The sequence below is a fragment of the Phaenicophaeus curvirostris genome, chromosome 17 (assembly GCF_032191515.1).
Source record: "Phaenicophaeus curvirostris isolate KB17595 chromosome 17, BPBGC_Pcur_1.0, whole genome shotgun sequence".
Classification (NCBI taxonomy): domain Eukaryota; kingdom Metazoa; phylum Chordata; class Aves; order Cuculiformes; family Cuculidae; genus Phaenicophaeus; species Phaenicophaeus curvirostris.
Genome location: NC_091408.1, coordinates 5,804,551 through 5,820,326, shown reverse-complemented (window position 1 = coordinate 5,820,326; position 15,776 = coordinate 5,804,551). Strand labels below are relative to the sequence as shown.

The following is a 15,776-nucleotide window of genomic DNA, read 5'->3' as shown; positions in this document are numbered from 1 at the left end:
TGCACACACACATGTGATCCCCCACACACACTTGTGTCGCACAAGGATACACACACGTGTGCTCACATACACATGTATAGTTGCATAAGGATGCACACATGCGTGTGATTCCACAGACATGCACGTGTGTGTATTCACCTGAGGATACACACACGTGCTCACACACACACACTTGTGTTCTTGCAGAAGGATGCACACGTGTGTGCTCACACATGCACAGTTATGTACACGCACAAGGATACACACACGCTTGTGCTCACACACACAGTTTTGTGCTCACATGAGGACGCACACATGCCTGTACTCACACACACACTTGTATATACTCACAAGGATGCACAAATGCCTGTGCTCACACATGCACAGTTGTATACACGCACAAGGATGCACACTTGTGTGCTCACAGGAGAACGCACACACATGTGCGCTCACACACACACACAGCTGTGTGCTCACACGAGGATGCTCACGGACACACTTGTGTACACGCACAAGGATGCACACACGTGTCTGCTCACACATGCACAAGGATGCATGCACACAAATGCTCACACACACACACTTCTGTGCTCACACATGGATGCACGTAGGTGTGTGCTCATAGATGCACAAGGATGCACATATGCAAATGCTCATGCACGCACACTTCTGTGCTCACACAAGGATGCACACACGTGTGTGCTCATACACGCACAAGGATGCACACACGTGTGCTCACACACACTTGTGTATTCAAACAAGGATGCACATAGGTGTGTGCTCACACACGCACAAGGATGCACACACGCAAATGCTCACATCCACACACTTCTGTGCTCACACATGGATGCACATAGGTGTGTGCTCACACATGCACAAGGATGCACACACGCAAATGCTCATGCATGCACACTTCTGTGCTCACACAAGGATGCACACACGTGTGTGCTCACACACGCACAAGGATGCATGCACACAAATGCTCACACACACACACTTCTGTGCTCACACAAGGATGCACACACGTGTGTGCTCATACACACACAAGGATGCACACACGCAAATGCTCACACACGCACACTTCTGTGCTCACACAAGGATGCACACACGTGTGTGCTCATACATGCACAAGGATGCATGCACACAAATGCTCACACACACACACTTCTGTGCTCACACAAGGATGCACATAGGTGTGTGCTCATAGATGCACAAGGATGCACACACACAAATGCTCACACGTGCACATTTCTGTGCTCACACAAGGATTCACATAGGTGTGTGCTCCCACACGCACAAGGATGCACACACGCAAATGCTCACACACGCACACTTCTGTGCTCACACAAGGATTCACATAGGTGTGTGCTCCCACACGCACAAGGATGCACACACGCAAATGCTCACACATGCACACTTCTGTGCTCACACAAGGGTGCACATAGGTGTGTGCTCATACATGCACAGTTGTGTACACGCACAAAGATGCACACACATGTGTCTGCTTACACGTGCACAAGGATGCACACTCACAAGGATGCACACATGCGTGTGCTCACACGAGGATGCTCACACGAGGATGCACACACACGTATGGTCCCACAAGGACTTACACGCTTGTGTGCTCACGCGAGGATGCACACACTGGTGCTCACACACGGACACGCACCCGTGTTTTCTGCCCCGCGGACGCTCTCCGGTGCTCCCCCCAGCCCTGCCCGGCTCCCCGCCGCGGGTTCCCGGCCCCCGGGGGCGGCGCCGCCGCTGCTCGCCCCGCCGGGTGCGGGTCGGGTCCGGCTCCGCTCCGCATGTCCCGCCGCCCGCCCGCCGCGCTCGGGCTGTGCCTGAGCCTCTGCTGCCTCCTGCCCGCCCGGGCCTGGGGCCCCGCCCGCGGGTACCGACCGGGGCCGCGGGGACCGGGGGGAACCGGCGAGATGGGGCTCCCGGTACCGGGGGCTGCGGACACCGGGAGGCTTTGGGTACAGGGGGAGTTCGGGTACAGGAGGGCACCGGGGAGATGGGGCTCCCGGTACCGGGAGCTGCAAGCATCTGGAAGCTTTGGGTACGGGGGGGTTTGGGTACCGGGAGCCATTGAGGAGATGGGGCTCCCGGTACCGGGGGCTGCGGGCACCGGGAGCCTTTGGGTGCCGGGGGGGTTCGGGTACCGGGAGGCATTGAGATGGGGCTCCCGGTAACGGGGGCTGCGGGCACCGGGAGGCTTTGGGTACCGGAGGGCACCGGGGAGATGGGGCTCCCGGTACCGGGAACTGCAAGCATCTGGAAGCTTTGGGTACGGGGGGGGTTTGGGTACCGGGAGCCATTGAGGAGATGGGGCTCCCGGTAACGGGGGCTGCGGGCACCGGGAGGATTTGGGTACCGGAGGGCACCGGGGAGATGGGGCTCCCGGTACCGGGGGCTGCAAGCATCAGGAGGCTTTGGGTACGGGGGATGTCGGGTACCGGGAGGCATTGAGGAGATGGGGCTCCCGGTACCGGGGGCTGCGGGCACCAGGAGGCTTTGTGTACCGGGGGGGTTCGGTACCGGGAGCCATTGAGGAGATGGGGCTCCCGGTACCGGGGACTGTGGGCATCGGGTGAGGGGGTGCTCTGGGTACCGGGAAGCACCGGGAAGATGGGGTTCCCGGTACCAGGAGCCGGTGACATGGGGTGGGCTCTGGGTACCGGGGGGGTTCGGGTACCGGAGGGCACTGAGGAGCTGGGGCTCCCGGTACCGGGGGCTGCAAGCATCAGGAGGCTTTGGGTACGGGGGGGTTCGGGTACCGGGAGGCATTGAGGAAATGGGGCTCCCGGTACCAGGGGGATTCACGTAGCGGGGACCACCAGAGAGACGGGGCTGAGGGTACTGGGGGCTCCGGGAGGCAGGTGGGGGGACGGGGGGCTCTGGGGGGGACTGTAGGTACTGGGGGGCTCCGGGGAGACAGGGCTGCGAGTACCGGGGCGGCCCGGGGGCTGTGGTTACCAGGAGGAGAGGGGGGGAAAACACCAGGGAGATGGGGCTGGGGGTACCGGGGGTTCCAGGCACAGTGGGTGGAGGGCACCAGGGGAGGGGGGGGGCTGTGGGTACTGGGAGCTCTGAGTACCGGGAGGGAGGGATCCGGGCATGGGGGGGGGCACTGGGGACATAGGGCTGTGGGTACTGGGGGTCTCAGGGCATGGGGGGGGAGGGAGAACAGGAGAGGGGCTGGGGGTCTCTGGCGGGGGGGAGAGTCTGGGCATGGGGAGCACCGGGCACAGAATAGGGGGGCTCTGGGCACTGGGGGGTCTCTGGGCACAGGGGGGCACTGGGAACTGGGAGCTGAGGGAAGCAGGCATCACTGGGGACAGGGCAGGGGCTGCTTGGCTCCACGCTGCTGGGGATGGTCCAGGATGGAAAGGCTTGGGGGCTGCTGGGGCTTACTGGGAATACTGGGGCTAGCTGGGCTTGCTGGGACTGGGGAGTTACTGGGGGATCAGTAGGGCCACCAGGACTTACTGAATGTAGCATCACTGCTGGGGCTACCAAGGCTAGCAAGGTGCTGGGGCTAGTGGGACCACTTGACTATACTGGGAGTGCTGGGTCTACTGGGGCTGCCTGGGGATTATACTGGGAGTGCTGGGTGTACTGGGGCCCCCTGGGCACACTGGGAGCACTGGGATGTGGGGGTCAGCAGCCCCAGCCCCAGGCTCCTGCCTGTCCCGGGAAGCGATGGGGTCCTGATCAGCCCTGCTCAATTCTGGGGGGGCTTGTGGTCCCTCTCCCCAAGGTCCCATCCTGGTGGCGCGGGGTTCGCGGGGGGGTTGTTTACAGGAAATCTTTGGCTTTGGCCGTGTCTCCGGATTGCCGGGACCTCCCGGTTCCGCTCGGGTCGGCGAGGCGACGGGCAGAAGCTGCCTCATTTCCCCTTCCCTTCCCAGACAAGCCCAGGAAGCCCCCCCAGATCCCCCCACCACCCCACAGCAGGCATGGGGGGGTTCATGAGCCGCCTCCCCATCCCTCTTCCTGGGGTCCCCCATGCCCAAACAGGGCAGGGCATGAAGCCAAGAGGCTGGTTTGGGGAAGGATGGTGGGATTGGGAGGCCACCTCACCATCAGCTTTGCCCCAGGTGCTCCCCCATCACCAGCAGAGCCCCGACCCGCTCGGTGCACGAGCCCAGCAGCGGGTGGGCCAGGTCAGCTGGGGCCACGCGAGCACTCGCACGTCGAGGCCTGCCAGCTCCTGGGAGAGATTCCCCACATCCGAGGCCCTCCGGCTCCTGGGAGATCATTCCCCGAATCCTCCTTGTGCCAAGCCGGAGGAGAAACGGGCCAGGACCTGTCCCCATCCTCACCGCCGTGGGCGCCTGGCACTGCGGCTGCATCCTCGCCCCTCAGTGCCTGGGGAGCATCGCCCGGGCGCTGGATGCTGGGGGACGATGCCAGGTGTTGTCACCCTGGGGAGGGGGGACAGGATGTGTCCCCACGGCACCGTGTGGCAGCAGAAGCGTGTGGAGACGGCTCTGATGCTTTCCCAGCCCTGGCACAGCGCCTGGCTGGGACGCTGCCCGGCCGGAAAGCCCTGTGCCACCCTGCTGTGCCCCCTCCTCCCTGCCACCGCCCAGACAATTGTCCCTGCTGCCACCGCCTCCCTGCTCACAGCGCTGTGGCCGTCCCAAAAAAACCTCGAGTTTTTGACCCAGATTTCATAGCCTCAGGGTCTGGAGCTGCTACGGGGACGTTGATGTGTCCCTCCTGCTGTAAGGGGAAACTGAGGCAGAGCCTGGCATGGGGCAGGCGGGCGCCCAAAGAAAGGAGCCTTTGTGTGGGGTGGGCGGGGGGCACAGGGGGGTCTGGGCCACGCTCCAGGCCAGCTGGCACCGGGCCTGGAATGCAGAGGGAGGGAGGGAGGAAGGGAAGGAGGGAGGGATGGTTTTCTGTGTGGGTAGATGGAGGGATGGGTGTTCCTCTGTGGAGAATGCGGTGGGTGGATGGAGGGAGGCAGGGATGGGATGGATGAGATGGATGGATGAGATGGATGGATGGATGGATGGATTTTCTTCTGTGAGGGTGGATAGAGGGCTGGATGGATAGAGGGATGAGTACTGTGTTCAGTTCTGGGTCCCCCACCACAAGAAGGATGTTGAGGCTCTGGAGCAAGTCCAGAGAAGAGCAACGAAGCTGGTGAGGGAGCCAGAGAACAAGTCTTACGAGGAGCAGCTGAGAGAGCTAGGGGTGTTTAGCCTGGAGAAGAGGAGGTTGAGGGGAGACCTCATTGCTCTCTACAACTACCTGAAAGGAGGTTGTGGAGAGGAGGGAGCTGGGCTCTTCTCCCAAGTGACAGGGGACAGGACGAGTGGGAATGGCCTTAAGCTCTGCCAGGGGAGGTTTAGGCTGAACATTAGGAAAAAAATTTTCATGGAAAGGGTCATTGGGCACTGGCAGAGGCTGCCCAGGGAGGGGATTGAGTCACCTTCCCTGGAGGTGTTTAAGGGATGGGTGGTTGAGGTGCTGAGGAGCATGGTTTAGTGATTGATAGGAATGGACACCCTGAAAGCTGGAGTGGGCATCTCCTGGGGTAGTGTGGGGGGTTGGACCCACTGGGATAGGAAGGGGACACCTGGGTGGCACTGCCATCTCCACCACCCCCATGGTGTCCTCTGGGATGTGCCGACAACACCAGTGGTTTCCCTTCCAGCAACTGGTGCTCCTACACAGTGACACGGACGGTGTCATGCCATGTCCAGAATGGGACCTTCCTCCAGAGGGTCTTCCAGGGCTGCCGCTGGCCCCTGGCCTGCAGCGGAGGCAGGTGAGTGGTGACACTGGTGTCTCCTGGGAGCCAGGACCTGGCTTGCCGGGTGCTCCGGTGCCCCAGGTTCTTGGAGCCAGGATGGGTCTGGAAGTGCCGCCTCGCTCTGTGCCAGCAGCTACCGCACCGTGGTCCGGCCCCTCTACCGGGTGACCTACAAGACGCTCACGGCGCTGGAGTGGAGGTGCTGCCCCGGGCACGCTGGGGCCAACTGTGAGGAAGGTGGGAGCTGGCACAGCCATGGGAAGGGGCCTCATCCTGCCCTGACTCGGGGTTCACGGTTCTCTCCATGGTCGGGCTGGGGTGGTGAAATCCTAGGGCTGTGTTCCTCAGCTGTTGGTGGGGATGAGCAGGATGGGTTGGGGAGGAGAGGGCTGGATGGAGAGATGGACCCATGAGTGGGTTGGAGGGAGGGATGGGCTTTTGTGTGGGTGGATGGAGGGTTGGATGGATGGAGGGATGTTCTTCTGTATGGGTGGAGGGATGAATGTTCTGTGTGAGAGGATGGAGGGATGGATGGTTGTTCTTCTGTGTGGGTGGATGGAGAGTTGGAGGAACGTTCTTCTGCATGGCTGGGTGGAAGGAGGGAAGGACAGATGGACAGACAGATGGATGTTCTGTGAGAGGAGATGGAGGGTTGGATGAATGGAGGCTTGGATGTGTGAGTGGAGGGATGGATGGGTGGGTGGATGGATGGAAGGACGAGTGTTCCTCTGTGGGTGAATGGGTCAGTGGATGGATGGATGGATGGATGGATGGATGGATGGATGGATGGATGGATGGATGGATGGATGGATGGATGGATGGATGGAGGTTCCCATGGGTGGGTGGGTAGATGGGCGGATAGATTTTCCTACAGATGTGTGAGTGGATGGGTGAATGTTCCTGTGGGTGGATGGATGGAGGGCTATGTCCACGGATGGATGAGTAGATAGACAGCTGCATAGGTGTATCCTTTGTCAGTGGGTGGATACGTGGGCGGGTGTCCCTGTGTGTGGACAGATGTGTTGGCAGATGAGCCGGGTGGGTGGCAATGGAGGGTTGGTTGGTGGGGAGCTGCAAAGGTCAACGGATGGGTGGGGTGAGGATGGACAGACAGACAGACGGCCACTCCCGGGTGAGGATGGCTGCCTGCCCGGTGTCCCTGCGTGCAGCTGGGGGGTGGGAGGACAGCTGCCTGGTGGATGAATGGGTGCGAGGCTGTGCCATGTGTGGTGGCACAGGGCTCCTTGTCCCCATCGTCACCCACATCCTCCTCCCTCCAGCTGCCCATCTCCTCACCAGCCACAGCTCTGTGGGGCACGGTGGTCTCCAGGGGCCTGGCATCCGGGGGGGGGGGGCACCTTGGGGACAGCGAGGTGGCACCATGGGACAGCAGGTGGCATGCGAGAGCCTGGAGCCAGCTGGGTGGCAGGAGCACAAGGGTAGGCAGGGGGCTTCTCCTCCTCCTCCCCCTCTGTACGTGCTTGGCCGGGTGCCCCACATCTGGCCCCACTTAAGGCCACCCTGGCTGTCCCCTGCGGCACGGTGGTGGCCAGGGTGGGGTGGCAGCGTCGGGGAGGCGATGCCACCAGCTCTGCTCCAAACACCCCTGTCCTGCCACACTGTGTGGCCCTGAGCGCTGTCCCCAGGGCCCCTCGGGGGAGATGGGGTGCTGGGACCCCAAGATGGGTGAGGGGTGTGGGCAGTGTCCCCAGGAATGAGCATCCCCTCAAACCACCCCGGAGCTGGGCATGGTGGGGGGGACACTCATGGGGGGGACTGGCTGGGAGGGAGGGGTTCAGGACCATAGAGGGGGCTGCTTGGGGTTTGGGGGTGCTGGTGTGTGGTCATGGGTGGGTTTGGGGGAGCTGGTGTGGTCATGGGGGGATTGGTGTGGCAGAGGTCTGGATTGGGATTGGGGGTGGTTTCAGGGATCTGGTGTATGGTCATGGAGTAGGGGTTGGGGGGGCTCTGGCTGAGGGTCGTTGGGGGGCTTAGGGGGGATCTGGATGAGGGTAGGGGGTGATTTGGGGGGATATGGATGAGGGCTAAGTGGTGGGTTTGGGGGGATCTGGATGAGTGTTAAGGGATGGGTTTGGGGGTTCTGGATGAGGGTTAAGGGATAGGTTTGGGGGATCTGGTTTGGGGACACGAGTGGGTTTGGGGCACAGATTCACCAGAAGCAAGGATGGAGTGGAAGCAGCAGGAGCCTCTGCACCCCAAAATGTCTGAGGAGGTGCAGCCTTACCAAGTCCCATGGCCTTGAGGGGGCTCCCCCAAGGGTACCCCCTTTCCAACCCCCTTCTCTTGGCAGAGCCCCCCACCTTCCTCGCCCTGCGGGACACGGGGCACCCCAGCCCTGCCCCACGCCGGCCCCCACTGCGCCCTACGGCTTTCTCAGGTGGGTGACCCCAAAACCACCCAGAGGAGGGTGGGTGCCCCCCAAAACCAGCAGGGAGGGGGGCTGCTCCCCACCCAACCATCCATGCCACCCTCTTTCTCCCCGCAGGGTGCCTGAACTGCAGCCACATCGGGGAGCTGACAGCCCGCCTCGCCACCCTGGAGGCACAGGTGAACCCCAAAACCGGTCACCGTCCCTTTGAGGGGCATAGGACCTTGGAGGGAGTGGCACCTTATGGTCTTCCCCCAGCTGTGGCAACCAACCTTGTCATCTTATTGCCAGGTGGCCCGGCTGGCAGTGGCTGAACCCCCCGGCTCCTCTATCCGGAGCACGGAAAGCAGGCACCTCTGGGGTGCCCCCGCCGCCCGCGGCAGCCCCGGGGAGGACGGTAAGGATGGTGCTACCACACAGCCCTGACACCCCACATGGTGGCACTGGTGGTGGCAACACCACCCAGTAGTGGCGCTGGTGGTGGCAAAGCCACATCCGATAGCAACAGTCACACATGTAGCACCCATGGTGGCAATGACAGTGCTACAGACTAGGAGAAGTGTGGCTGGAAAGCTGCCTGGAGGAGAAGGACCTGGGAGTGTTGGTTGAACATGAGCCAGCAGTGGCCCAGGTGGCCAAGAAGGCCAATGGCATCTTGGCTTGGATCAGACACGGCGTGGCCAGCAGGTCCAGGGAGGTTCTTCTCCCTCTGCACTCAGCACTGGTGAGACCGCTCCTCGAATCCTGTGTTCAGTTCTGGGCCCCTCACCACAAGAAGGATGTTGAGGCTCTGGAGCGAGTCCAGAGAAGAGCAACGAAGCTGGGGAAGGGGCTGGAGGGCAAGAAGCGGCTGAGGGAGCTGGGGTTGTTTAGCCTGGAGAAGAGGAGGCTGAGGGGAGACCTTATTGCTCTCTACAACTACCTGAAAGGAGGTTGTGGAGAGGAGGGAGCTGGGCTCTTCTCCCAAGTGACAGGGGACAGGACAAGAGGGAATGGCCTCAAGCTCCACCAGGGGAGGTTCAGGCTGGACATCAGGAAGAATTTTTTCACGGAGAGGGTCATTGGGCACTGGCAGAGGCTGCCCAGGGAGGGGGTTGAGTCACCTTCCCTGGAGGTGTTTAAGGGACAGGTGGACAAGGTGCTGAGGGACATGGTTTAGTGATTGATGGGAATGGTTGGACTCGATGATCTATCTGATGGGTCTTTTCCAACCCGGTGATTCTATGATTCTATGAAAGACACACCATGTGTCACTGGAGGTGGCAGCAATGCCACATCCTGCTGCACTGGGGGTTGCTCCTTGGTGCTCCTTGAGGAGGGGGTGCTCTTGAAAAGGGCGTGCTCCCCAGAGCTGGAGTGCTCCCTTGAGTATGGGGAGGTGCTCTCTTGAAGAAGCATTGCTCCCCTGAGTTGGGTGCCCCTAGATGAGGGAAGGGGTGCTCCCTTGAGGATGGGGGCCTCCATTGAGGATGAGGGGGTCCCCTGAGCATCGGGGGTCTCCCTTCTGGTGGGGGCGCCCTTGAAGAGGGGTGCTTCCCTTGAAGCGAGGGCACTCCCCTGAGTTGGGGTCCCCCTGAGGTGTCATTTTGCAGGACGGCCTGGCTGGCGGGGCCCTCCTGGCCCTTCGGGGGACACAAGAGGACGGGGCCCATCGGGCGTCCCTGGGCTGCGGGGTCCAGTGGGGCCACCAGGTAACTGGGGAGGGCGGAACTGGAAATGGGGAGTCCAGCTTGGTCCAGACCGAGCACCCCCAGGCAGATTTGGGGGGGGGGGGGTCTATGAGGATTTGGGGGCTCACAAGGGCTGCAGCACTCAATCTTTAATCAGGGCTCAATCTTCTCCCTCCCTTTCCTCCCTGCAGGCCCCCCAGGTCCCCCTGGCCGGGATGGAGAAAGGGGGGACCCTGGAGAGAAAGGCTCACCAGGGCCCCCAGGACCCCCTGGACCCCCCGCCCCTGTGGGGCCAGTGATAGCCCGGAGCGCCGAGCCCAGTAAGAGGGCCTGGGGGGTCCCCTCTTTGTGCTGACCCCCAGGATGGGGCTGGGGGGTGGTGGTGGGGTGCAGGGCTTCCCTTCTTCAGACTGAACCCCAGGATGGGGCTGGGGGGTGGTTTGGGGATGCAGGGCTTCCCTTCTTCAGACTGAACCCCAGGATGGGGGTGGGGGGTGGTTTGGGGGTGCAGGGCTTCCCTTCTTCAGACTGAACCCTAGGATGAGGCTGGGGGGTGGTTTGGGGGTGCAAGGGGATTCCCTCTTTGTGCTGACCCCCAGGATGGTGCTGGGGGGAAGTTTGGGGGTGCTGGGAGCCCGGGGGGAGGGGGGCTCCGGCCCCTGCCTACCCTCTGGCCCCTGCCAGGGGACTCCATCCTCTCCAACACCGTCACCGAAGCAGCTGGGGGCATTGTGGGTCCCGTCGGTCCCCCAGGGCCCATGGGGCCAATAGGTGAGTGCTCCCCTCTTTTTTTCCATCGTCCCCCCACCCCAGCACTTTTGGGGGGCCCTGCTGAGCTCACACCCCTCTCTTTGCAGGCCCCCCCGGGCCCCCAGGGCCCATCGGTCCTCCCGGCCCCCCAGGACCTGAGGTAAGTGCTGGGAGCACTGGGATGGGGGAGGGCACAGGGGGGGCTGAGCCCCCCCCCCCCCCATGGCTGGTGACCCCCAAATTCTCCTTGTGCAGGGCGAAGCTGGGGCACCTGGAGCTGCTGGTCCCCCCGGGGACAAGGGAGACAGGGTGAGTCTCCACGACGAGTTGGGGGGCTCTCAGACACCCCCCCCCCCCGCATGAGGCTCCTGGGACTCGATTTGGGGTGCAGCACCCCAACTTCTGCATGTCTTGCAGTGGAGGGGAGGGTCCTGCCATGCTCCCCCAGGACAAGGGGACAGGGTGACAAGAGTCAAGGTGCTCTTGTCCCCGCTGTGCCCCCCCAGCCCCTCTCCTCTCTGTTTCAGGGCGAGCCGGGCCCCAGGGGCGAGAGGGGCGCTTGGGTGAGTGTAGGGGGGCACCCATGGGTGCTGGGTGGGGGTGGGCGTGGGGGACCTGGCACCTCCTTTGTGCTCTCCCCACATCTTGTCCTGGGACCCCAACGTCACCATGAGGGTCCCCAGTGCCCCACATCTCATCCCTAGGACCCTAATAACAGCACGGGGGTCCCCAGTGTCCCATATCTCATCCTGGGACACCAGTGACACCATGGGGGTCCCCAGTGCTCCACATCTCATCCTGGGACCCCAAGGACAGCATGAGGTCCCCAGTGCCCCACATCTCATCCCCTGGACCCTAATAACAGCATGGGGGTCCCTAGTGCCCCACATCTCATCCTGGGACACCAGTGACACCATGGGGGTCCCCAGTGCCCCCCATCTCATCCTGGGAAGCCAGTGACACCGTGAGGGTCCCCAGTGCCCCACATCTCATCCTGGGATGCCAGTGACACCATGAGGGTCCCCAGTGCCCCACATCTCATCCCCAGGACCCTAATAATAGCACAGGGGTCCCCAGTGCCCCACACCTCATCCTAGGACGCCAGTGACAGCATGAGGGTCCCCAGTGTCCCACATCTCCTCCCTGGGACCCCAACGGTGGCATGGGGGTCCCCGCTGTGCCCAGTGCCCCGTCTCCCCCAACCATGGTCCCCGTGTCCCCTCTGTGCCCCCTTACGCTGCCCCTCTCTCCACAGGGGGAGGGGGTGCACCAGCTCCGGGAGGCGCTCAAGATTTTAGCGGAGCGGGTTTTAATCTTGGAAACAATGATTGGGCTCTACGGTGAGTTGGGGTGGGGGGGACAGGTCACCCCTCTAGGTGGCCACTGTCCCCACAGCCAGACCACAAGGCTCCCATTGCCTCACGGTGGCCCTTGGCTCGCTGATGGCTTGGGGTTGCCCTGGCGTGGGCACCGAGGTGAGGCAGTGGCCTCTCTGGGTGACGTGTGATGTCATCTGGCGTGTGTGATGTCATCAGGCGTGTGTGATGTCATTAGACATGTGTGAGGTCATCAGGCATGTGTGATGTCATCAGGTGTGTGATGCCACCACCCGTGCTATGGCATCACAGCCAGCAGTAGGGACATCTTGAGGGCCACAAGGGCACCCCAGGACCCTCACCTCAGGCAGGGACCCCCTGGACCCTGCCCACCTTGGGGAAGAGGAGGTGGCCCCCCATGGGTCCAGAGCCCTGGTGCACTGAGGGACATGCCCCTGTCCCCACTGAGGACACGCCCAATGCTGCTGGGGACATCAAAGCACCTGCAACTCCCCCTGGACCCACGGGGATGGAGGAGCCCTTCGTGTCCCCCTGGGGCAATGGGAGCCCCTGGCCACCATTTGAAATGGGGGGAGAACTTTCCTGAGAGACCTGGCACCCCTCGCCTGCTGGCGCTGCACCCACTCTCTGCCACCCATGTCGTGCTCTGCCACCCGTGCTGTGCCTGCGAACACGCGCTTTGCTCTGCTCTGCTCTGCTCTGCTCTCTCACTCTCCCCCAGGCCAGTAGCTTCCAAACCCTCCTGCGGCTGCAGGCCCGGCTGGAGGTCCTGGCTAGAAGGGTCACCTTGCTGGAAGCCATCATCTGGCCAGGTAACTGTGCCATCTTCCCTCCTTCTCTCCTCGCATGAGCTAAGCGTGCACCTGGGAGCAAAGTCCTGGAGCTCCCCTGGGCCAAGGGAGGCCATGCAGACTCTTCTGGATTGAGAGGGACAACCATGAAGACCCCCTTGGGTCAAAAGAGATTGTGGAGACCCTCTTGGATTGAGAGAAATGACGATGGAGAACCTTTTGGGCTAAAGGAGACCATGGAGACCCTCTAGAACTAAGGGAAACCCTGAAGCTCCCCAAATTTCAAGGGAGCTCCCTGGAGCCCCTCTCAAACCAAGGGACATGCTCTCAGACCAAGAGAAACCACGAAGACCCTCTTGGGTCAAGAGAAACTCTGGAGCTCCTTAGACCAAGGGAGCCCCTGGAGCTCTCCAAGGGTCAAAGGAGACCACGGAGTACTTTGGACCAAGGGAGTTCCTGGAGCCTCTCTCAAATCAAGGAAGACCATGAGGATCCTTTTTGGAGGTTCTCAGAGCCCCTAGGAAGACCATGGAGACTCCCTTGGACTGAAGGAGACCTTGGAGCTCTTTGGACCAAGCACACCCCTGGCATCCCTCTCAAACCAATACAGATCATGGAGACCCTCTTGGACCAAGGGAAATCCTAAAGCTCCTTGAACCAAGGGAGACCATGGAATTCCTTTTGGATCAAGGGCAACCTTCTAGCTGCCCTTGAACCAATGGAGCCCCTGGGGCTCTTCTGGGACTAAAAGTGACCATGGACTTCCTTGGACCAAGGCAGCTCCTGCACCTCACCATGGATGAAGGGAGACCCTGGAGAAGCCCTTCAACCTGGGGAAACCTTGGAGCTGCTCTTGAACCAAGGGAGCCCTTCTGAAGCTAAAGGAGACCATGGACCCCCTTGGACCAAGGCCACTCCTGGACCTCACCATGGATGAAGGGAGGAGCCCTTCAACCTGGAGAGACCCTGGAGCTCCTCTTGGATGGAGGGGACCAAGAGAGACCCTGGCACCCGCCTCCTCATGCCAGGGTGCCCCCCACCCTCTTCCTCCTTCTCCTCCACCTTCAGCTGTGCTTTCCTGCAATGGGGGTGCTGGGTTTCGGGGTGCCAGGCAGGGGTGCCAGCTGGGGGTGGGACATATCTTCATCTGTGTGTCCTCCCCGGTCCCATCACGGGGGTCCCTGGGAACAGCAGGAGCCATGGGACCAGGAAGCAGTAACCCCCATTTCAATGGGGACCCCTACCCACAGCCCCGATGACTTTTGGGGTGGGGGGGGTCACACCCCACCTCCTGATGCCTTTCTCTCTCCTTTCCTCCCCACAGAATCGGAGCCTGGATCAGGCAGCAATCCCCCCGGCACAGCAGCCCCTGGACCCCCCCGCAGCAAGCGCGTCAGCCGCCAGACCCCCTACCGCATGATCACCCCCCCTCGGGGACCCCCCCCCATGCAGTGACAGGGCCGTGGGAGGCACCCACTGTCACAGGCCACCCCCCCCCGAGCCTTGGGGAGGGCACCCACTGTCACCCCCCTGCGCCCGCTGCCGTGCCAGTGTGGGCAGGGGCATTGCCTTGGGGGGGCAGGTAGCATTGGGGTCCCCCCCCGTGTCCCCCAGCCCCTCAGGACACTTGGTGCTAGCTGGTGGCACGGCACCACCCTCCCCCCTTGCTTTGTCCCCCACTGCTGCTGCTTGACCCCCTCCCTGGGGGAGTAAAGGGGGTACCAGTCCCCTCTCACCCCATTTCTGCCCCCACCAGCGCTGGGGGGGGGGGGCTTAAATCCTCCCCCAGCTCCAGCCCCAGTGTAGGGGAAGGGGCTTTGGGGGTGATACAGCACGGGGGACCCCCCCTCAGTGGGGACCCCGCTGTGCCGCACGCTTCGTCCTGCAGCTTTGGGACCCTCGAGGTCATTAAACGCCTCCTGAATGCATCCTGGTGTCCCTCGGTGCCTTGGGGAACCCCAGGTGATGCAGCCACCTATGTGTGGGACCATGAAGGGGGTGGGTACCTGGTGGGGGGGGGGCCCAGGGACATCCCTGGGGCTACCAGCAGGGTGGGACGGGGACACGGGCAGTGGGGCTGCAGTAACCCAGGGAAGACGTGGCTGTGGCCTCCACCCCTGGACACCCAGCCCCTTCATGTCACTCTGGGACACTCACTCACTCGACGGCACCCACGGGACACCTACTACCAGCAGTGTGGTGGGGTCGCATCACACGTGATGTCACACGTGGTGTCACCCCATCACGCTACCATCAGAACTGGGGACACCTGGGGCTGGATCAATGGCCAAGGCCATTGGGACGGGGTTCAACATGGCTCTGTCCTGCATTTGGTTCACAACAAGCCCAGGCTTGGGGAAGAGCTACTAGAAAGCTGGAGAAGGACTCGGCGGGGGAGGTTGGTGGTGGCCCATGGGTGGGCATCTTGGCTTGGATCAGCCAGAGCGTGGCCAGCAGGAGCAGGGAAGGGATCATCCCCATGGACTCAGCACTGGTGAAGCCACACCTTGAATCCTGGTTTCGGTTTTGGGCTCCTAACTCCAAGAAGGACGTTGAAGGACTGGAGAAGGGAACAGAGGTGGAGAAGGGTCTGGAGAATAGGGGTTGTGGGAGCAGCTGAGGGACCTGAGGCTGTTTAGCCTGGAGGAGGCTGAGGAGAGACTGCATTGCTCTCTGCAGCTCCTGAAAAGGAGGTTGTGGTGAGCTAGGGGCTGGGCTCTTCTCCCAAGTTACAAGTGATGGGATGAGGCAATGGCCACAAGTTGCACCAGCGGGGGTTTAGATTGGGTATTGGGGAAAAACATCTTCACTGACAGAGCGGTGAAGCCCTGGCAGAGGCTGCCCAGGGCAGTGGGGGAGCCTCCAACTCTGGAGGAGTCCAAAACACGTGCAGATGTGGTGCTTCAGGACACAGTCTGACAGGCTGATGGTTGCCCTGGGAGAGCTCACAGGGCTCCTCCCCAGCGCCGCCATGACTCCCTCCCTCCCTCCCCGCTGTCACGTGACGCCCGGTGACGTCACAGCGCTGCGCCGCGCCCGCGCTCGGGCAGGGACGGCGCGCGCCGCGATGACGCCACGAGGCCCCGCCCC

At 62.1% G+C, this 15,776-nt stretch overlaps 2 protein-coding genes across 4 annotated transcripts in view; one reads left to right on the top strand and one right to left on the bottom strand.

Moving 5' to 3' along the window:
* Nucleotides 1-15,776, bottom strand: part of AP1B1 (adaptor related protein complex 1 subunit beta 1) — a 95,074-nt gene that overhangs the window by 23,673 nt on the left and 55,625 nt on the right. The window lies entirely within an intron of this gene.
* Nucleotides 1,777-14,597, top strand: EMID1 (EMI domain containing 1). 3 transcript variants are annotated; one of them, XM_069871020.1, is made up of 14 exons: nt 1,777-1,873; nt 5,651-5,764; nt 5,883-5,986; nt 8,061-8,147; nt 8,256-8,317; nt 8,430-8,535; nt 9,731-9,829; nt 10,000-10,128; nt 10,493-10,579; nt 10,666-10,718; nt 10,814-10,867; nt 11,086-11,121; nt 11,814-11,898; nt 14,011-14,597. In XM_069871020.1, exons 1-14 carry the CDS (start codon nt 1,788-1,790, stop codon nt 14,139-14,141), a joined length of 1,233 nt encoding a protein of 410 aa, XP_069727121.1. In that variant the 5' UTR covers nt 1,777-1,787; the 3' UTR covers nt 14,142-14,597. The 3 variants fall into 3 exon arrangements, with proteins under 3 accessions (XP_069727121.1, XP_069727120.1, XP_069727122.1); XM_069871019.1 differs by having other exon boundaries at nt 5,880-5,986; XM_069871021.1 differs by lacking the exon at nt 11,086-11,121 and having other exon boundaries at nt 5,880-5,986.